This window comes from Polypterus senegalus, chromosome 13 (genome assembly GCF_016835505.1).
Source record: "Polypterus senegalus isolate Bchr_013 chromosome 13, ASM1683550v1, whole genome shotgun sequence".
Classification (NCBI taxonomy): Eukaryota; Metazoa; Chordata; class Cladistia; order Polypteriformes; family Polypteridae; genus Polypterus; species Polypterus senegalus.
This window is the reverse complement of record NC_053166.1, coordinates 94,596,414-94,613,929: the sequence shown is the minus strand read 5'-3', so window position 1 is coordinate 94,613,929 and position 17,516 is coordinate 94,596,414. Positions and strand designations below refer to the sequence as shown.

Here is a 17,516-nt window from a genome sequence, read left to right as displayed (position 1 = left end):
CCTACTTTTAGCAAACAAGGCAACACATCACACAGCATAAGCAGGTATTCCAGGTATTTTTTTTGTTGGGCTTTCCAAATTAAGGGTGCTGTCAAGAAATATTTTCAAAATCAAAAGTGTAGGCAATAGCCACCTCATGTGTTATCCATCCATGATCCAACCCGCTATATCCTAACTACAGGGTCACGGGGATCTGCTGGAGCCAATTCATGTGTTATGTGATGCTAATATGTAGAATGCTAGAAGAAGTAGTTTAGGCCCTTTACTACATATTCTTTTCTTGATAAATATAAAGAGCAAATGTGTAGGCAGTCAGAGAGATGATGAAGACATCAGAAATTGTAATGAAGCTCCATAGGTAAAAGAGTAAAGCATGATCTGACATACAGTCCAAGGAGAAGGGCTTGTCCTATTTATCATGCCTGACATATTTAGTTGTTTTGAAAAGTATTAGCTTTAATGTCTGCAAGTCGTTCTAAACATGGAAATACTGGCATATTTGTTTAATGTGTTACTGGGTCTGCTTTTCAGGTCATAGCAGTGTCTTAAAATAAGGCAGTCATGAGGACTATGCAGAAAGTTATTAAAGAGTAGCAGATCCACAGAGAGAGCACAAGCCATCTCAAGGAGAAAATAAAGAGTTTGGAGCTGGTGAAGTAGGGATGGATACATCCAGGTGTCAAAGGTACAGTAGCTCAGTTAGCTTAGTGCTTCAGAAAAATTTTGGGTTAATGCAAGCACTTGAGATCAAGTGTCTAAACATATCTTAAAGGGACTGATAATTCATAATTTGGAGAATACCTATTTTAATGACAAAGTAATATAGAAATCCATTCTGGAAAGATGTATTCAAATGCTTAACAGTTTTATACTGAGTTATCTGATAGAAAACAGCATGCATCAAGAATTGGGGAAAAATGGCACAACACTGGTTTAGAGAAATTTGACTAAACATATTTGAAAAAGGCAGAGCTATGGTTTTTGAAACTTTCTAGTCAATCCCAGTGTCTCTGACGAACTCCTGGGCTTTAAAATCATTTCAGTCCTCAGTCAACTTTTGCATCTGGGAAATACAATGTATATTTAGAAATTCTCCACTGCTTCACAGCTTGCTGCTAGCTTTTCTAAACCTGGCAGCTGTTTTCTTCAGTGCAGAAATTTAGGTTATTCAAAGAGCTGCAAATGCAATACCCAGCCGTGCCAGTGGAATCTTAATTAGTTGACAGCAGATCTGAGAATAATCAGGGTGGATTTGTATAAGTCACGAGGAGTTATTAAGTAAATATTGTGATATTGCAATGCCTATATAGACATTCTGATGTTATTTATAAAGAGAAGTCATTTGTGCCTTGGCAAAGGAAGAAAAATGGGAGAAGAGCTCTAAACAAAGATAAATCAAATGAACATCTCTGCTTCCTTTACCACTCTACATTCTACATCAGGTTAATATGTTTGTTGCAACTAAGCAATAATTGAGTCAGTAATACTTCCTTGCACCAAGTTTCTGCTTATTTACATGGCATCTTAACCAAAAACTATTAGCATAAAGTAATTCTGTGTGTATATATATATATATATATATATATATATATATATATATATATATATATATATATATATATATATATATATATATATATATATATATATATATATACAGGCTGAGCACTGCTCGTGCCCTACAGAATGACCTCCAGAGGGCCACTGGTGTGAATGTCTTTACCCAAACAATCAGGAACAGACTTCCTGAAGATGGCCTGAGGGCCCGACGTCCTGTAGTGGGCCCTGTGCTCACTTCCCAGCACCGTGGAGCTCGACTGGCATTTGCTTTAGAACACCAGAATTGGCAAGTCCGCCACTGGTGCCCTGTACTTTTTACAGACAAGAGCAGGTTCACCCTGAGCAGCTGTGATAGACGTGAAAGAGTCTGGAGAAGACAAGGAGAACGATATGCTGCCTGCAACGTCGTTCAACATGACAAGTTTGGTGGTGGGTCAGTGATGGTCTGGGGAGGCATATCCATGGAGGGACGCACAGACATCTACTGCGTAGGAAATGGTGCTCTGACTGCCATAAGGTATCAGGATGAAATCCTTGGACCCATTGTCAGACCCTACGCTGGTGCAGTAGGTCCTGGTTTCCTCCTAATGCACAACAATGCCCGGCTCCATGTGGCAAGAGTATGCAGGCAGTACCTGGAGGATGAAGGAATTGAAACAATTGAATGGCCTTCACGATCCCCTGACTTAAACCCAATAGAACATCTGTGGGACATTATGTTTCGGTCCATTAGGCGCCGCCAGGTTGCTCCTCAGACTGTACAACAGCTCAGGGATGCCCTCATACAGATCTGGGAGGAAATGCCACAAGACACCATCCGTCGTCTCATTAGGAGCATGTCCCGACGTTGTCAAGCATGCATACAAGCTCGTGGGGGCCACACAAGATACTGAAAAGCATTTTGAGTAGCAGAAATTAAGTTTTTGAAAAATGGACTAGCCTGCCACATCTTCATTTCACTCTGATTTTAGGGTGTCTACACAATTGAGCCCTCTGTAGGCAGAAAACTTTTATTTCCATTAAAAGACTTGGCATCCTTTTGTTCCCTGTCGTTATTTGTATAGATATCCAACTTCATATTGAGAACTGATGTATCTAATGTGTTTCTTTAAAGTGTTCCTTTAATTTTTGTGAGCAGTATATATATATATATATATATATATATATATATATATATATATATATATATATATATATATATATATATATATGTATGAGATATATATGTATGTTTATACTGTATATGTAACTACATTTAAATGAATACATTTGCAAGCTGGTTATTGAAATGACAGAAAATGAATTATTTCCACTTTATATAACAACCACTTTCCATGATCAAAATAATAACTCATCCCAGAGTTGGAGCAAAAACCAACACATGCAAAGGATAATGTCCTTATGCCTTAAACTGTCAATTATAAAAATTATAACTTTGGTGGAACTTTCAGCTGATGAATGTGTTAAATGAAAATAAAGTGGAAAGGTGGTACTATGACCTATACTGTAAATAAAGAAATTCAGTTCTTCCTACCACTTCTCTGTTGTGGGTTAAAAATAACATTATAATGCATATGATATTAGGGCTTCTTTATTAAATATAAAACTACAAGGAAGGGTGAGCACAGGGAAAACACAAATAAGCAGGTTTATAACAAATAATTGTAGCTTGAAGTCTGCCTAAACCACTTAAACCACTAAACCACAGAATACCTGTCTCCTAAATGTATTGGCTCATCCACTTAACCCAACTTTCCAGTACCAAAAAGCACCCACTTAGTTCCCTGCTCTTTCTCACTTTCACAACTTTTCACCAATTCTTGGAGTCACATCTAACCATGCCTGAGAGTCACTACCTTCCAAGGCCAGGGGAGCCTTCAGTTAACACAAGACCAGAACATCCATGCATGTCTGAGCCTTCTATTTGCTATTTGCTTTAATGGGATTTAAAGTCCAGTTTTTCTTTTAAGGCAGCCTACACTATCTAAAAGGTATAGTACAGTTCAGTATGTTCCCATCTTAAACCATAGGCCCAATAATGACCAAAGGTGTGGTGTCCTTGTCACTGTCAGCTTCTTGTTGGCTGGGTAACCCCTAACAAGAAGAATTTTAAGGAAGACATTTTATTGTTAAAAGTCCAGCCTTTTTTTGGTACATATGACACAACTTTTTTTCCTGAAAACCTACAGCTTGTAATGTCTGCATATATTCAATGAGATTCATTTGTGCTTCTCCTCTACCTAATCTTTCATAACTCATGCCTCCTCTGTTTCTCCTTACATTACTTCTTTAGCTTCCCCTTCTTCCTCTCTGTTCTCTCCCATTTGTCCATTTTTCATCCTCCAGTCACCCTCCTGGTAGGATGTCGTCATTTATACTCTATCATGGGATTTCTTCTTTAATAGGGATTGAGTGGCATCTAGAAACTAGGGTAATTTTTTATATTAATTAAATTAATGAGGTCACTGAACATGCAGAAATATGGTTTTGGGCATCTCTTCTCTGCTATGTGTTTTAATTTTGAGATTTTCCTTTCTGGTATTGATTCCAAGAAGATACTTAATTTGAATTCAGTAAGATCTCAGATCAAACAAAATGAGGTAAAAATAAGTACTGCTATTTAAAGTACCAGTCATTAAAACATTTTACAGTTACTTCCAGAATTTTGCATGGATAATGTAATTAAAGTAATGATGCAATAAGAAAGGCTGTTATAGAACAAGATCAAAAGAAATGTTTATAGAAATCCATTACCATCAATGAAATTTAGAAATGTACAGAATATTAGAAATCAGACAAATGAAACTTTAATCTTTACATATATTCATCATACTGCATAATCTGTCCTATTTGATCTTTGGCTGTTGTTTTGAAGGCTGGGGGAATGTGTACATTTACATTACAGAAATACTGCAACCCATCTTACATTACAAAAAAACACTAAATCTGTACAAAGGGCAATGAAGCCCTTTTTTAATTTTCAGTTTCATATTCCTGATTCTTCTCTAGTAATTCTGAATTCTTTATTTCATTTATTAAATTGAGAGGGTTTTATAGTGGGAAAGTTTTTCTTTCATCTTTGACCTTTCCAGTGTCAGTCAAATTTTAAGACTGTATTTGTTTTGCTGCTTTTCCAATTGTTTGTTCTAGCCTGTCTTTTTGAAACAAATATAAACTGAAATGCATGGTTGAAGCACCAAGCAGAATAATTGGTTCTGATCTATGGAACAACTGTACACAAATCTTTCTTAAAATTCTTGATCATTTGATTAATAACCTCAGTCATTCTCTGCAACAATGTGTTTGAGCAATGTGAGCAACGGCAGAATTTTGCAGCACAAAATAAAAACAATTAGATATAATTTGAACCTTTAGAATATAACATCATTGACATCATTTATGCCCAACACAGGTGCTTTTTGCCTGGGAGTGAGCAGATGTCCTGTGTCACTAAATACAAGGCAGAGATTGTGACTGTTGGAATATGAACATCTAGTTTTCTGGATTTTGATATTGCAGTATTTTAATGTGTGCAAGCTATATCTTTTACCAAGTATTTGTGTGTGTGTTTGGTTTCTGTCCTTTGCTCATTTTTTTTACATTTCTGGATTTTTGCATTGCTTAGTTGATATCAGGGAACAGGACAGGTGAAAGTTGCCATACATGTAATCACAGATGTTGTTAACATAAAGCAGTAACTTTGCTTCTTTATCTCTGTCTGGCATGACAATGATAGCATTTATTTATTTTTTCAACACCATTCTATTTACTTTCAGGTCCACAGAAAGACCTTGAATCCTGTTTTTAATGAGACTTTCCATTTTGGGGTCCCCTTTGCTGAACTGCAGAATCGCAAGTTGCACTTCTCAGTATATGACTTTGACCGATTTTCTCGGCATGACCTGATTGGCCAAGTAGTTGTGGATAATCTATTGGACTTCAGTGAGAATCCTGATGAAAAGCCAGTTTGGCGAGACATAGTGGAGGCAACAGCGGTTAGTCTTGAAACTCTGCCAGAGAATTGTTTTAAATGTAAATGCTTGCATGTCTCTTTTGCGTGTAATCTTTCTATTGAACTCTCACTCTCACTATTTCTTTCTCTCTCTCTCTCTCTCTCTCTCTCTCTCTCTCTCTCTCTCTCTCTCTCTCTCTCTCTCTCTCTCTAATATTTTTCTCTGGCTTAATTCAGGAAAAGGCTGACCTGGGAGAGGTCAATTTTTCACTGTGCTACCTCCCTACAGCTGGTCGTTTAACTGTCACCATCATCAAGGCCACCAATCTTAAAGCCATGGACCTTACTGGTTTCTCAGGTAAGCAACACAGCAGCTATACATATTTTACTGCTCTATATTTGAGTCTCTCTATCTTTTTTTATTTCTTCTAAATGTCTTACCAGCAGTATCTTTCTTTTTTTTGTGGCACACTACAATATGTCTATACTCTTCTCACAGATCCTTATGTGAAAGCATCCCTAATCTGTGATGGCCGCAGACTAAAGAAGAGGAAAACATCCATCAAGAAGAATACATTGAACCCAGTATATAACGAGGCATTAGTGTTTGACATTCCAAATGAAAATATTGACCATGTCAGCCTAGTGATTGCAGTAATGGATTACGACTGGTACGTATTTATAGACAACCAAATCTTCAGGAAATTAGAATTATATGTATAAAACAAGATCATGTTCTTCCTATAAAGTAGGGGGTCATCAAATTTTTTTATACGTATATAATTATACAGTGAAATGTTTTTAGAGCATAATTCAAAGTGGAACAGCAGTGCCCTGCTATGGGTTTTGGGAAGTTAAGGATGCCTGAATATTTGCCCTTTTTGCTCAAAGTGTCACTTTTAAGCTTTGTTTTGGAAGGGGAGGCCTACCACATGCCCTGCATCTAGTAACTGATTTGAGGGGCTGAATTTCATTTGTAATGTTGTAATGTAATTTAATGTAATGTAATGTTGCTGTAATGTAACAACAAATCACCTGGGAAATTTTCAGTATAGTGTATTGTACAGAATTGTATAATCATGTGGAAACGACTAAATTTATGTTACCATGTGCATGTACTAATTTTATTGATTGGTGCATTCAGTATAGGAACCAAAAAATATTAGTGCTAAGCATATATCAAGATTTTTCAGAGTATTTTCATTTACTCAAATTATTCAAAAGTGGTTTTGTAGCAACACTTTTTTCAAATTTGGTTTGCCAAACAATTAGTTTCTCAGGTACAGTATGTGACATTTACTGTATAATAACACTTACTGAGTGGTAATATTTAATGGACTAGTCCATTCATTCAAATTTCAAATATTGCAAACTCCTGATGCTTTAATATTCCAAATCTCTCCCTCTTTTTTATCTTTGTTCTAACACTAGGACTACTTATATGAAATCAAACTTATCAATTGAAAGTTCATCTACTTTTTCATGATTCAAATAAAACAGCCTTTTTTTCAAGATCCTGCACATAAGTGATATGAATCCATTATTGTTTTACCTTTCTACTAATCCAGGATTATTATTATTATTATTTCAGGAAGAACAACAGGGGGTATAAAACATATATATAAACATATACAAGGTGGTCCAGATCAAATCATGCAGATCCAGATCGTCTGGATGACTTTGATTTATGCGGGGACGATTCCAGTTCGGCGCAAAGATGATTCTTCATGTCGTCAGTTCGCACACTTCTTGATGGTCCGGGATTTTTCGGGTGATTTTCTATGTAATAAACTTAACAAGTTATAATGAAAATTGCATAATTAGATCTGGACCACCCTATATATACATATAAAACATACTAAAACTACCTGCATAAAACACTAAATAAACTTAAATACAGGAAATACAAAGTATTGAAATAAAATAAGAGAAAATAATCCAGAATAAAATACAAAAATTCAAATACAGTACTATGAGAAAACCCATGGACAAATAACATGAATTTTTGATTGAAACACAAATCATCCCGAGCATCTAAACAAAGAGAGTAAAAAAAAGAAGGGTCAGAAAGTCAGGCTAAGATAAATTCTTTCCTGAACAAATGAGTGTTTAGTTGTTTTTTAAAAGAATGAATTGATTCAGATGATCTCAATAATTTACAGCTGGACTAATCATACAGTACCTACAGTAATTACAGATGTAACTGCAGATGGAATCCCATTCTCTCCTGTAATAGGTACATTTTAGTTATATTAATGAACATTACTTTGGCTTCAAAACCCAAAAAACACCACAAATATTGAAGCATACTCTTTAAACAGCCCACTGTTTTTAAATAATAGGAATAATACCCACAGTCCCTTGTTGAAATTCAAGTGATGTATAACCAAAGCAGATCTGGGATAAATTGTTTAATTTCATTATAAATTCTCTCCTGTGCCTTGTGTGTTATGTTAACCTAAATTTAGCACCTTCCCCCTTCAAACTCACTGCATGTGCCTGATTATATAGATGACTGACAATCTGAGGATTCTACATAATTATAATGTAAATCAAAACAGTGTTTTAGAAAAAAAAAAGTTGGGGCAAGAAAAATCTTGTACCTTCTTTAGCCCATGGACTGTCAATTGATGATTTTGGCTATACAACACTTTTGGCCACTACTCACTTAGACTTCTTCTTTGTGAGAGGATGAAATGCCTCTTCATGCTATTATGATGTTGGGGCTAAGGGAGGTTAGGCTTAGAACAAAACTACATACTGTACCTCAGCATCTATTGCATGTTTTTTTTAACCATCAACATGTCACCTCATTCAGTAACAAAGTAATGTGTCAGGTTTGAAGTTGAAGGTATACCAGGGGTGCGAGCTTTATATGGTGAGATATTTCCAATTGTAAGCATTGTGGAAAGCAGCCCGGACACAGACAGGCAGACACCGATGGTTTACACCCAAGCACACGTTTATTCATTTTGACTATTTACAGATGCCATGCACAACCCAGTGCCCCAGCACCAATCACCTTTTAGTCCAGGCCTCTTTCTTCAATGCCTCTCCTTCTGACCACCTCCACTTGTCTCCTCCAGGCTTCGTCCTCTTCCACCCGACTCCAGTTTCTGAATGGAGGGAGGCAGCCCCCTTTATGTTCACCCGGACGTGCTCCAGGTGTCACCCGATGAACTTCCACCGATACTTCCTGGTGTGGCGGAAGTGCTGGCTGAGCACCCAGAAGCCCTGGTAATCCTTCCGCCAGCACCTCAGGCATCTGGGCACCCCCTGGAAGTGACCATGGGCCCCTATAGGATTGAGCTTCCATGCTCTGTTTCTGTGACCCCCAAACCAACCAGGGCGACTACTCTGTCATGGTCCGGTGGAGGCGTAGCCCCCCTTCTGGTCCTTCCAGGTGTCCCGGCTGGCTACTGCCCCCAGCCGCTCGCCACAGCATCATAGGTCTAAAAATAAAGGATGCTGGAAAATAAAGGACTGATGTTTGGGGTATCAGATCAGTGTTGCATCTCACTACTCATTGTCAGCCTCATGTGCTGTACTGTTATGTGTACTGTTATGTGACTCCACATGGTACAGATCCTGGGATTTTGTGTATGTTGTTGGTGGGGGTATGTTGTTGAGGTGCATTGAACATTACTGTTCACTTTAATGGGTAGTCTGTATCTTCTAATTAAATCAAAAGGTAACTCTAAGTTGAAAATTATAATGAATAGAAGCTTTCATATATCTTTATTCTGGCTCACCTGAGGAAAGTTTCAGTATCAAAGCTCTACATCTTTTTGGAGTTCCCTTTCTTCTTGCATAAGACACATGAGCAAATAATTCAGGTTTATAAAGTCTTTTAAAATGAGCATCAAACAAAAATGGGAATTAGCAACCTTGCATGGTGTGATTATTTTTTCTTTACTTTTTTCTCTGACCACATAATACAATTGTATTTTTTGTAGCATTGGTCATAATGAAGTAATTGGAATGTGTCGTGTTGGACATGATGCAGACAGCCCTGGGAGAGATCATTGGGTTGGAATGTTGGCCAATCCCAGGAAGCCCATAGAGCACTGGCACCAACTTGTAGAGGTATTTCTTTTGCAACTAAGCACATATACATTAATCTAACTTAATATATGTACTTGTCCCCTTCTGTACCTCTAGCTCATTTAACTCCACCCTGTTTTTTTTTTGACACAGGAGAAAACTATGAACAGCTACGTGACAAAAAGTAGCACTACCCAAAAACCTCACATCATTGTGGAAAGTCCGCACTCAGAGTAAAACAGGTATTTTGCAAAATATCCTTTTTATCAGCATATCACATACAGTAAGTTTTACAGGTGGCTGGCTTCTCAGACTGCAGAAGATCCTTGTCCATCTGGCTGCTATTCATTCTCTGCCTGTTATAGTGCCCTTTAAAGAGTGCATATTACTCACAGATTCTGATTACCTTTTAATGATAAACTCTTCTTTCTTGCTACTTCTCCAATTTTCCCATATTTTGCCTCAGATATTGTAAATACATATTTTAGTGTTATTGTTGGAAGCTGTGTTATTTTCACATTTACTATTCTGATATTGTGCCAGCAATTGGAAGGTTGCCGGTTCGAATCCCGTAAATGCCAAAAGTGACTCAACTGTGTTGGGCCCTTGAGCAAGGCCCTTAACCTGCAATTGCTCTGTCCTGGGTATGACGTTAATCTGCATCCAGCCCTGCATTTAGGCCCTCCACCCTACAGGGAAAAACCTGGGGGTTGGTGGCAGAATTAGCATTCCAGCCGCCATAAAAAACCACACACTGTTTCCACTCCATCTGAACTAGTGTGGTGCTGAGGTGTCACCCGTTGCATGGCTGCACTCGGGTCCTAACCTGGGGTCCTGAGTTAGTTCATCATGTGGTTGGTATGGCAATGCGCTGTATTAGCGTGTGTCCTCTTGTTTTCCTCTCACTCTACCCTTTTTGAAATTCTCCCTAAATGATGCAAAAAAGGCTTATTTTTGGACTACAGTTTGAGCTCCTTATACAGTATACAATTTATATAAGGTATGAATAAGTATCAAGGAGCCAGAATCATAATTCCATCCATTTTAGTATGTACTTATGCTTATAATTGGAGTCTAGCTTCATTAATTATCAACTTGTGCAAGGCAGAACAATGACACCTAGTATACAATTTAAAAAACAGAGAAAGTGTCATCTCAAGTAACGAATATTGCCTTGTAAATAATGATGCTCCTTTTATTTACATATTAGAATCCACAATTTATTGAATACCTACAACATACTTCTGCACATTGTATTTATGAAACGATGCCCAGTATATGAACCCATCCACTCATCCATTCCTCAGTTCATTTTATTTACATCCTTTAAAGTGCTAGTGAATGAAGCCTATCTTGGCATGATTGTGCACAAGATAGAAAACAACCCTGAATTGGGTGCCAGTCCATTACAGGCCAAACTTACAAGTACACTATAGCTGCGTGAATGATGAGGCAGGGCAAAAGCCAACCAGGCTAAACAAGCATTTCATTCCAACAAAAAAAGAGAAGTTTAAATAAAACATGTGCTTCTTGGTATTGCTTGCTTGGGACTGTTTCCTTGAATTAGTGTTGTTTTAGGGATGCGCTCTCTTTCTCTCTTTTGTGTTCACTATGGCTGGTTTGATCTGAAATGAAACGCCACCTTCTGGGAGCGTCTCCTTTTTATGCCAAATTAACTGGAAGAGACAGGGCTTTCTTGGCTTTGTTGCCCTCAAGGAGCAGTTTATCGAGGCTGTGAGTGTAAAATGAGACAAGACTGTTAGTGACAGTGCTCTCTGTCATCCCAGGGTGGTACTACATAACTTAGTTGAACCTAAATGATGACCCTCCTATGCTTGCATGACAACACACAGATGCTCACTCGATGCCAGTTTAAAGTTGAAAAGTAATGTAGCAGAATGAGGAAAATCACAGTGCTTGGAAAAAAGTTCACATACACTAGAAAAACACGTAAATTCCACAAAGACACTGACTAGGACAGGATTTAAATCCAGTCTCCTATTCAGTAGGACAGCAGGACTAATTGTGTCAATGTGCTATCCTTATAGACACTATGTCTATAAATAACTTCCTTGTAGAGCGTATGGAGGTTGCATGTTCTCCCCATTTATGTGCGAGTTTCCTCCGGATACTTCTGTTTTCTCTCAAAGACATGCAGATTAGGTAGATTGGTGATGCTAAATTGGTGTATGATGTGTGTATGTATTAACTAGGGACTGTTCCTTCTTTACACCCAGTGCTTGCTGGGATAGGCTGCAGCCTCTCCAGCTGCTGCTCTGGTTAAGTGGGCTAGGAAAATGGATAGATTTTAAAACTGAATATATTTTATTTACTAAAAGTGTAAACACGAATATAATAATATATACATTGTGAACTGGGACACGGACACAGGCAGACGGACATCGTAAATTCCACCACACACTATTTATTTACAATATTTACAATTAGAATGTGCACAAACCCCAGTGCCTCTTGCACCGCTTCCCCAAAGTCCAGGCCACACTCTCAGTCACTGTGCCTCTCTCGACCGCCTCCAGTCCTGTCTCCAGCTCTGTCCTCTTCCACCCGACATCCACTAATGACCGGAGGGAGGCGGCCCCTTATATGGGAACCCGGATGGGCTCCAGCTGCTTCCTGGAACTCCCTCTTGGACACACCCCTGTGTGGCGGAAGTGCTGGCTGTGCACCCGGAAGCCGTCCGGGTGTCTCCTGTCTTCTTGCCCCCAGCACTTCCTGGTGTGGCGGAAGTGCTGGGCTCCAGGGTTCCTCAGGCATCTGGGCGCTGCCTGGCGGTGGCTACGGGCCCCTACAGGGTTGGGCTTCCAAGCCCTCTACCTGTGGCCCCCAATACAACCAGGGCGACCGCCCCCTTGCGGTCTGGAGGAGGCACAAGCCCTCCTCTGGTCCTCCTGGGCGTCCCAGCCGGGTCCAACACGAGATATTCCGGCACCGGGGCGCCGCCTGACGGTGGCCACGGGTCCCTACAGGGGTGGGCTTCCAAGCCCTGTACCCGAGGCCCCCAACATAACCAGGACGGACACCCCCTCGCGGTCTGGAGGAGGCACAAGCCCTCCTCTGGTCCTCCTGGGCATTGGCCGGGGACCACAACATGCAATAATATAACATAGTAATAAATAGGTTCATTTCTTGATGATAGCTTCATTTTATACTGTATATGTATATATACTATAATATATAAAACACATACAGTAATTCCTCGCTATATTGCGCTTTGACTTTCGCGGCTTTACTCTATCGCGGATTTTAAATGTAAGCACATCTAAATATATATCACAGATTTTTCGCTGGTTCGCTTTCTGGACAATGGGTCTTTTAATTTAGGTTACATGCTTCCTCAGTTTGATTGCCCAGTTGATTTCATACAAGGGATGCTATTGGCGGTTGGCTTAGAAGCTACCCAATCAGAGCATGTATTACATATTAACTAAAACTCCTCAATGCTATAAGATATGCTTCCCGCGCGGTGCTTATTTGCTTCTCTCTATCTTTCTCACTCTCTCTGCCTGATGGAGGGGGTGTGAGCAGAGGGGCTGTTTGCACATAGGACACGGACGCTCCTCTACAAAATGCAGCTTTATCGCAGTGCTTCTGTATACTTAAAAGCACGTATTGATTTTTTGATTGTTTGCTTTTCTTTGCGAGCGCTCTCTCTGACATTCTCTGCTCCTGGCGCTCCTTTGAAGATAAGATATGTTTGCTTTCTTTTAATTGTGAGAAAGAACTGTCATCTCTGTCTTGTAATGGAGCACAGTTTAAACGTTTGACTAAAGGGTGTTATTTCATGTCTAGAGGGCTCTAATAATGTTAACAGGGTGGGAGAGTTTATAAGGGCTTAAAATATATAAAAATAACCATACAAACATATGGTTTCTACTTCATGATTTTCACCTATCGGGGGTCTGGAACGCAACCCCCGCGATCGAGGAGGGATTACTGTATATGAAACTGTATATCTAATATCTAAAACAATATAGTAGGATTAATGAGAGTCAGACAGTTGTACTGAGTTTTAGTGTTCATTATTCAGGGTCCTAATTGTTTAAAAAGGGCAGATCCCTTAATTTTACCACCCTAGTTCAGGGGTCCTCAATCACGGTCCTGGAGAGCCGCAGTGGCTGCAGGTTTTTGCTCCAACCCAGTTGCTTAATAAAAAGCACTTATTGCTAAAGTAACACTTCTGCTTCACTTTAGTGATTTTGAGCCCTTATTGCTTAATTTTGTCTTAAACAGCTATTTTAATTGCTCCTTATTATCAATAACATGCAAATGACAAGAGAGAGCAGCATTTCTCCATTTGGCTTATTTACATTTACACCTGTGTGTATTTATCTGCACTATTGGGTTTAATTAAATACTTGGAAGAAAAATGAAGAAAAAAAAGTGAAGCACTAAAAATTACTCGTCCATTTTAGCCTTCAAATCATTTGCATGATAGAAAGGGAAAGAAAATCTAGGATATGAGAATGACCTGACATAGCAGAGTTACCTGCAGCCACTGCGGCTCTCCAGGACTGGGATTGAGGACCCCTGCCCTAGTTGATTGCGAAGTTTGCCTAAATTTTAGAGCAGCATTGTATAGAATTATTAGCTTAATATTTGTTCTTGCAGTGCTGAACTGTGCAAAAAACTGATTTCAGATATGGGAAATACTACTTCTAGCTTTATAAATAGTATTTCAATATTATTTGCTAATATTTCCTACTGTTAATATTTTGATACATTTACAGGCTTATTTAGTTATGTTGAATTCTTGTCCATGCTCCAGATTTCACGTTCTGAACCATCACTGTGTATGATGTGTCATGTATCATATTGTTAAGAAAAAATGTACAGGTATTGCATAAATTGATAATTTATTTTGGTTTAAACAACCATAAGGCATAATTTAAAGATTTTACTGTAGCCTCAATAATTTAGTTAGTGGCTGATGTAAAACTGTATTTATGAAAGCCAAACAAAGAGCTTTACCGAGTTCCAGTAAATACAATAATACATCCGAGGACAGTTCTCCCAATAACAAGATACAAGAAAGTGTAAAGCAAAATTAGGCTTTTTAAATCTTTTATTCCAAATACACACCTCTGACTAAATGGTCCTCCTTAGTCTCGCCATCTTCAAGCTAAATCTAGTTAGTGGAATCACAGAGAGAAAGTAAAAAGGCATTTTTTTCTGAAAACTTTACTACAAATTTTAGGTACAGTTCGTAAGTCCCCAGCTGCGCTGTAGGACTACACTATCAGTGGTCATTCTTGGTGGCTAGCAGTATCTTTGGGCAGAAGTAGCATAAGACAGATTATAAACAGTATGACATATAAATATATTTATGAAATACAATGTATGGTCCTGACATACTAAATTTGCCTTTCCACACTAATGTAATGATTCTGATGCACTGCAGGCTAGACAAAAAGTCACAATCATTCACACTAAACTGATTTATGGTTTCTTTTAAACAAAATCAAGTTCTGTATTTTAATACATTATTGGCAACAGTCAGTCATGATATTTTGCATTTTGGTCGGGCAAGTAGGAATTTCACCGTACTTTGTGTCATCCAACACTTCATAAGGTCTTTATTTAGTAGTAGTAGTAGTATTGTCAGGTGTACAAATGCACTTATCAAAGTGAAATAGAAAAGTAATGCAGCCCCAGTACAGATAACAACAAAACTGGGATCTAATTGTTGCATACAGTGGAAGCACTAACTGCTGCTTCACTGTGCACCAACTAAAGGATATTTCATTGTATTTTTTAACAGTTATAACTAAACAAAACTCAGTGTAATCAGTAATGGTCAATTAGATCATTAATCTAGACTTTTAAAATTTTTGGATTCCGTGTTCATAACTTACCTATGTTTTAAATATAAAAAAGCAAATTTATTCTTCTTGGATTCTTTATTCTTTCAAAAAATTCACTCATTTTACTCAAGTTAGTTGTAGAAAGTGGGAATCAGCCAAATAATTTACTGCATAACGTTTGCTGCTGGTAAAGATGAATTGAGATTTCCAGTCAAAGAGTGTCAATTTATCATGCATTTGTTAAATTGTCTAGGATCAAGATCAGATATATTTAAATCATATTACCTTGCTGTCAATATTAGAGTGGAGTAGATTAGATTATCACGAAAGGCTTGAATAACACAGCCAAAACTAATTGTGAGCATTTCTATTTAGTGAGGTATATAAGAAAAGACACTACTCTAAAAATGAAAGTTCTGTGAGGTCTCACAGTGTGTCCTGGCTTTCAGTTTTACTGTTATGTTGTTGTAGTTGTCACACTTCTGTGACATCATTATCAGTAGTAGTCATTCTTCTTGTCACTGTGGATAATAGGCATTTTTGCTTGTTACTGTGCACTTGAATCAGTGCATTAGAGCTGTGTTTGTGTTTCTGCTGTTAAGGAAGTAATTGCAAAAGGTAAGCTTTTATGATTTGAGCAAATTTCTTGACACCATCAATATGATGCTTTGCATTTACCATTTACTGCATTGACCTCTGTTTACCGCTACTGTTTTCCTTTCCTATTGTTTATTTATTTCTAGTATTTTTACCCCTGGCTATGGAAAGTTCTTTAGTTTTGAGTTTAGAGTCTGATTTATGTTGTAGAACTTTCAAGATAAAGACAAGTAATGCGGTTGTGTCCAGTAAGTACAGGAGTGCTAAAGTATTCACCACACGTAATTTCAGCATGTATAACTTTTTTATTTCTTTTTTGGGCTCACTGCAATTGTAACAGTTACAGTCTTAAAGTGTAGACATAAAACTGAACTGAGAGACGCACTGTTTTTGTATCTTCTGATTGATTTAAAAGAATATATTTCATCTATCACAATAGTGTTATTATACTTTGGGTATTATAGCATTTAAAAAGAGAATGATACTGTATCGATTACAGACCAGAGCTACCAAATTCTCTATCAGACACACAACTATGTGCAAGAGCCTAGTGGAACACATACACACAAATCATTTTTCAATATAATTGTTTCATACACAAGGCATTTTAAATGTTTACTAAAGCTAGGATCTTTGTTTTCCTGGAATGACTGCTCGGTATAGTCAACTGTTCAGTATGCTTGCTGTTAGTGAATTACATCTGAATAACTGAACTCCTGAAAATTCTTTAAGCAATTCACAAATTGAGTGTCACAGTACTTTGCAGATAAAATATTATCTGATAATGATAAGCACAACATCATCACAGGCTGAGTTATTCTTGCAATCATCTTGTCCTGGATGAATCTAGGACCTTAACATTTATTTTTTCCCCTGACACTAAATAAGCATTATATGTCATTTAATTTATATTTGTAGACACTATTAAATAAGAAATTCAGCTCAGTTTTATACATTTGTTATAGTATGCTTGAACTCCTATGAATACTATTAATGATGGCAAACACAGAGTACAGTTCATCATGAGCTTTTGGTAATCCTCACATTTAGGAAAATATAATGACTATATAAAATATTCAGACATTTTCTGAATGTTTACTGAACAACAAATGGTTCTGTTAAATGTTTTTGTCACTGTGATATTTTTTATATCAAAAAAATTTAACTCAAAATTATTTTTATGTGATATTGTTTTATTTTAGAAAAAAATGTTAAGAAGAAAAAAGGAATCCAGCAAGAAAATTGTTGTACTACAAAAACTTGGCAAATCAAAAATACAAAATACATAAATTTAAAATACAAAGGTAGAAGCATGAAGCATGAATTCAAACAAAAAGAATGTTCCTACAACCCCTTTGCCTTGAAGCTGAACTCTGGCAACATCTTAAGACACCCATGGACTAATAGTAATTGCTCCATTCAATAATTTCACCTATAAGCTGTCCTCTTTTCAAATAATAAAAATAATAATAAAAAGAAAATCTAGAGCATTGTGAGCTAGGCTGATTCCAGGATTATGGGGAATGAGTTATGAGGATAGA

The 17,516-nt window shown here is 37.6% G+C and overlaps 1 protein-coding gene across 8 annotated transcripts in view; it reads left to right on the top strand.

Annotated features, from left to right (window-relative positions):
- Nucleotides 1–17,516, top strand: part of syt3 (synaptotagmin III) — a 155,905-nt gene that overhangs the window by 118,705 nt on the left and 19,684 nt on the right. For all 8 annotated transcript variants that reach the window (XM_039774765.1, XM_039774764.1, XM_039774761.1 and 5 more), the window contains 5 exons: nucleotides 5,337–5,555; nucleotides 5,750–5,870; nucleotides 6,012–6,183; nucleotides 9,469–9,598; nucleotides 9,710–9,798. In XM_039774765.1, the coding sequence (XP_039630699.1) occupies nucleotides 5,337–5,555; nucleotides 5,750–5,870; nucleotides 6,012–6,183; nucleotides 9,469–9,598; nucleotides 9,710–9,793 (726 nt within the window). In that variant the 3' untranslated portion in view covers nucleotides 9,794–9,798. The remainder of the gene's footprint in view (nucleotides 1–5,336; nucleotides 5,556–5,749; nucleotides 5,871–6,011; nucleotides 6,184–9,468; nucleotides 9,599–9,709; nucleotides 9,799–17,516) is intronic.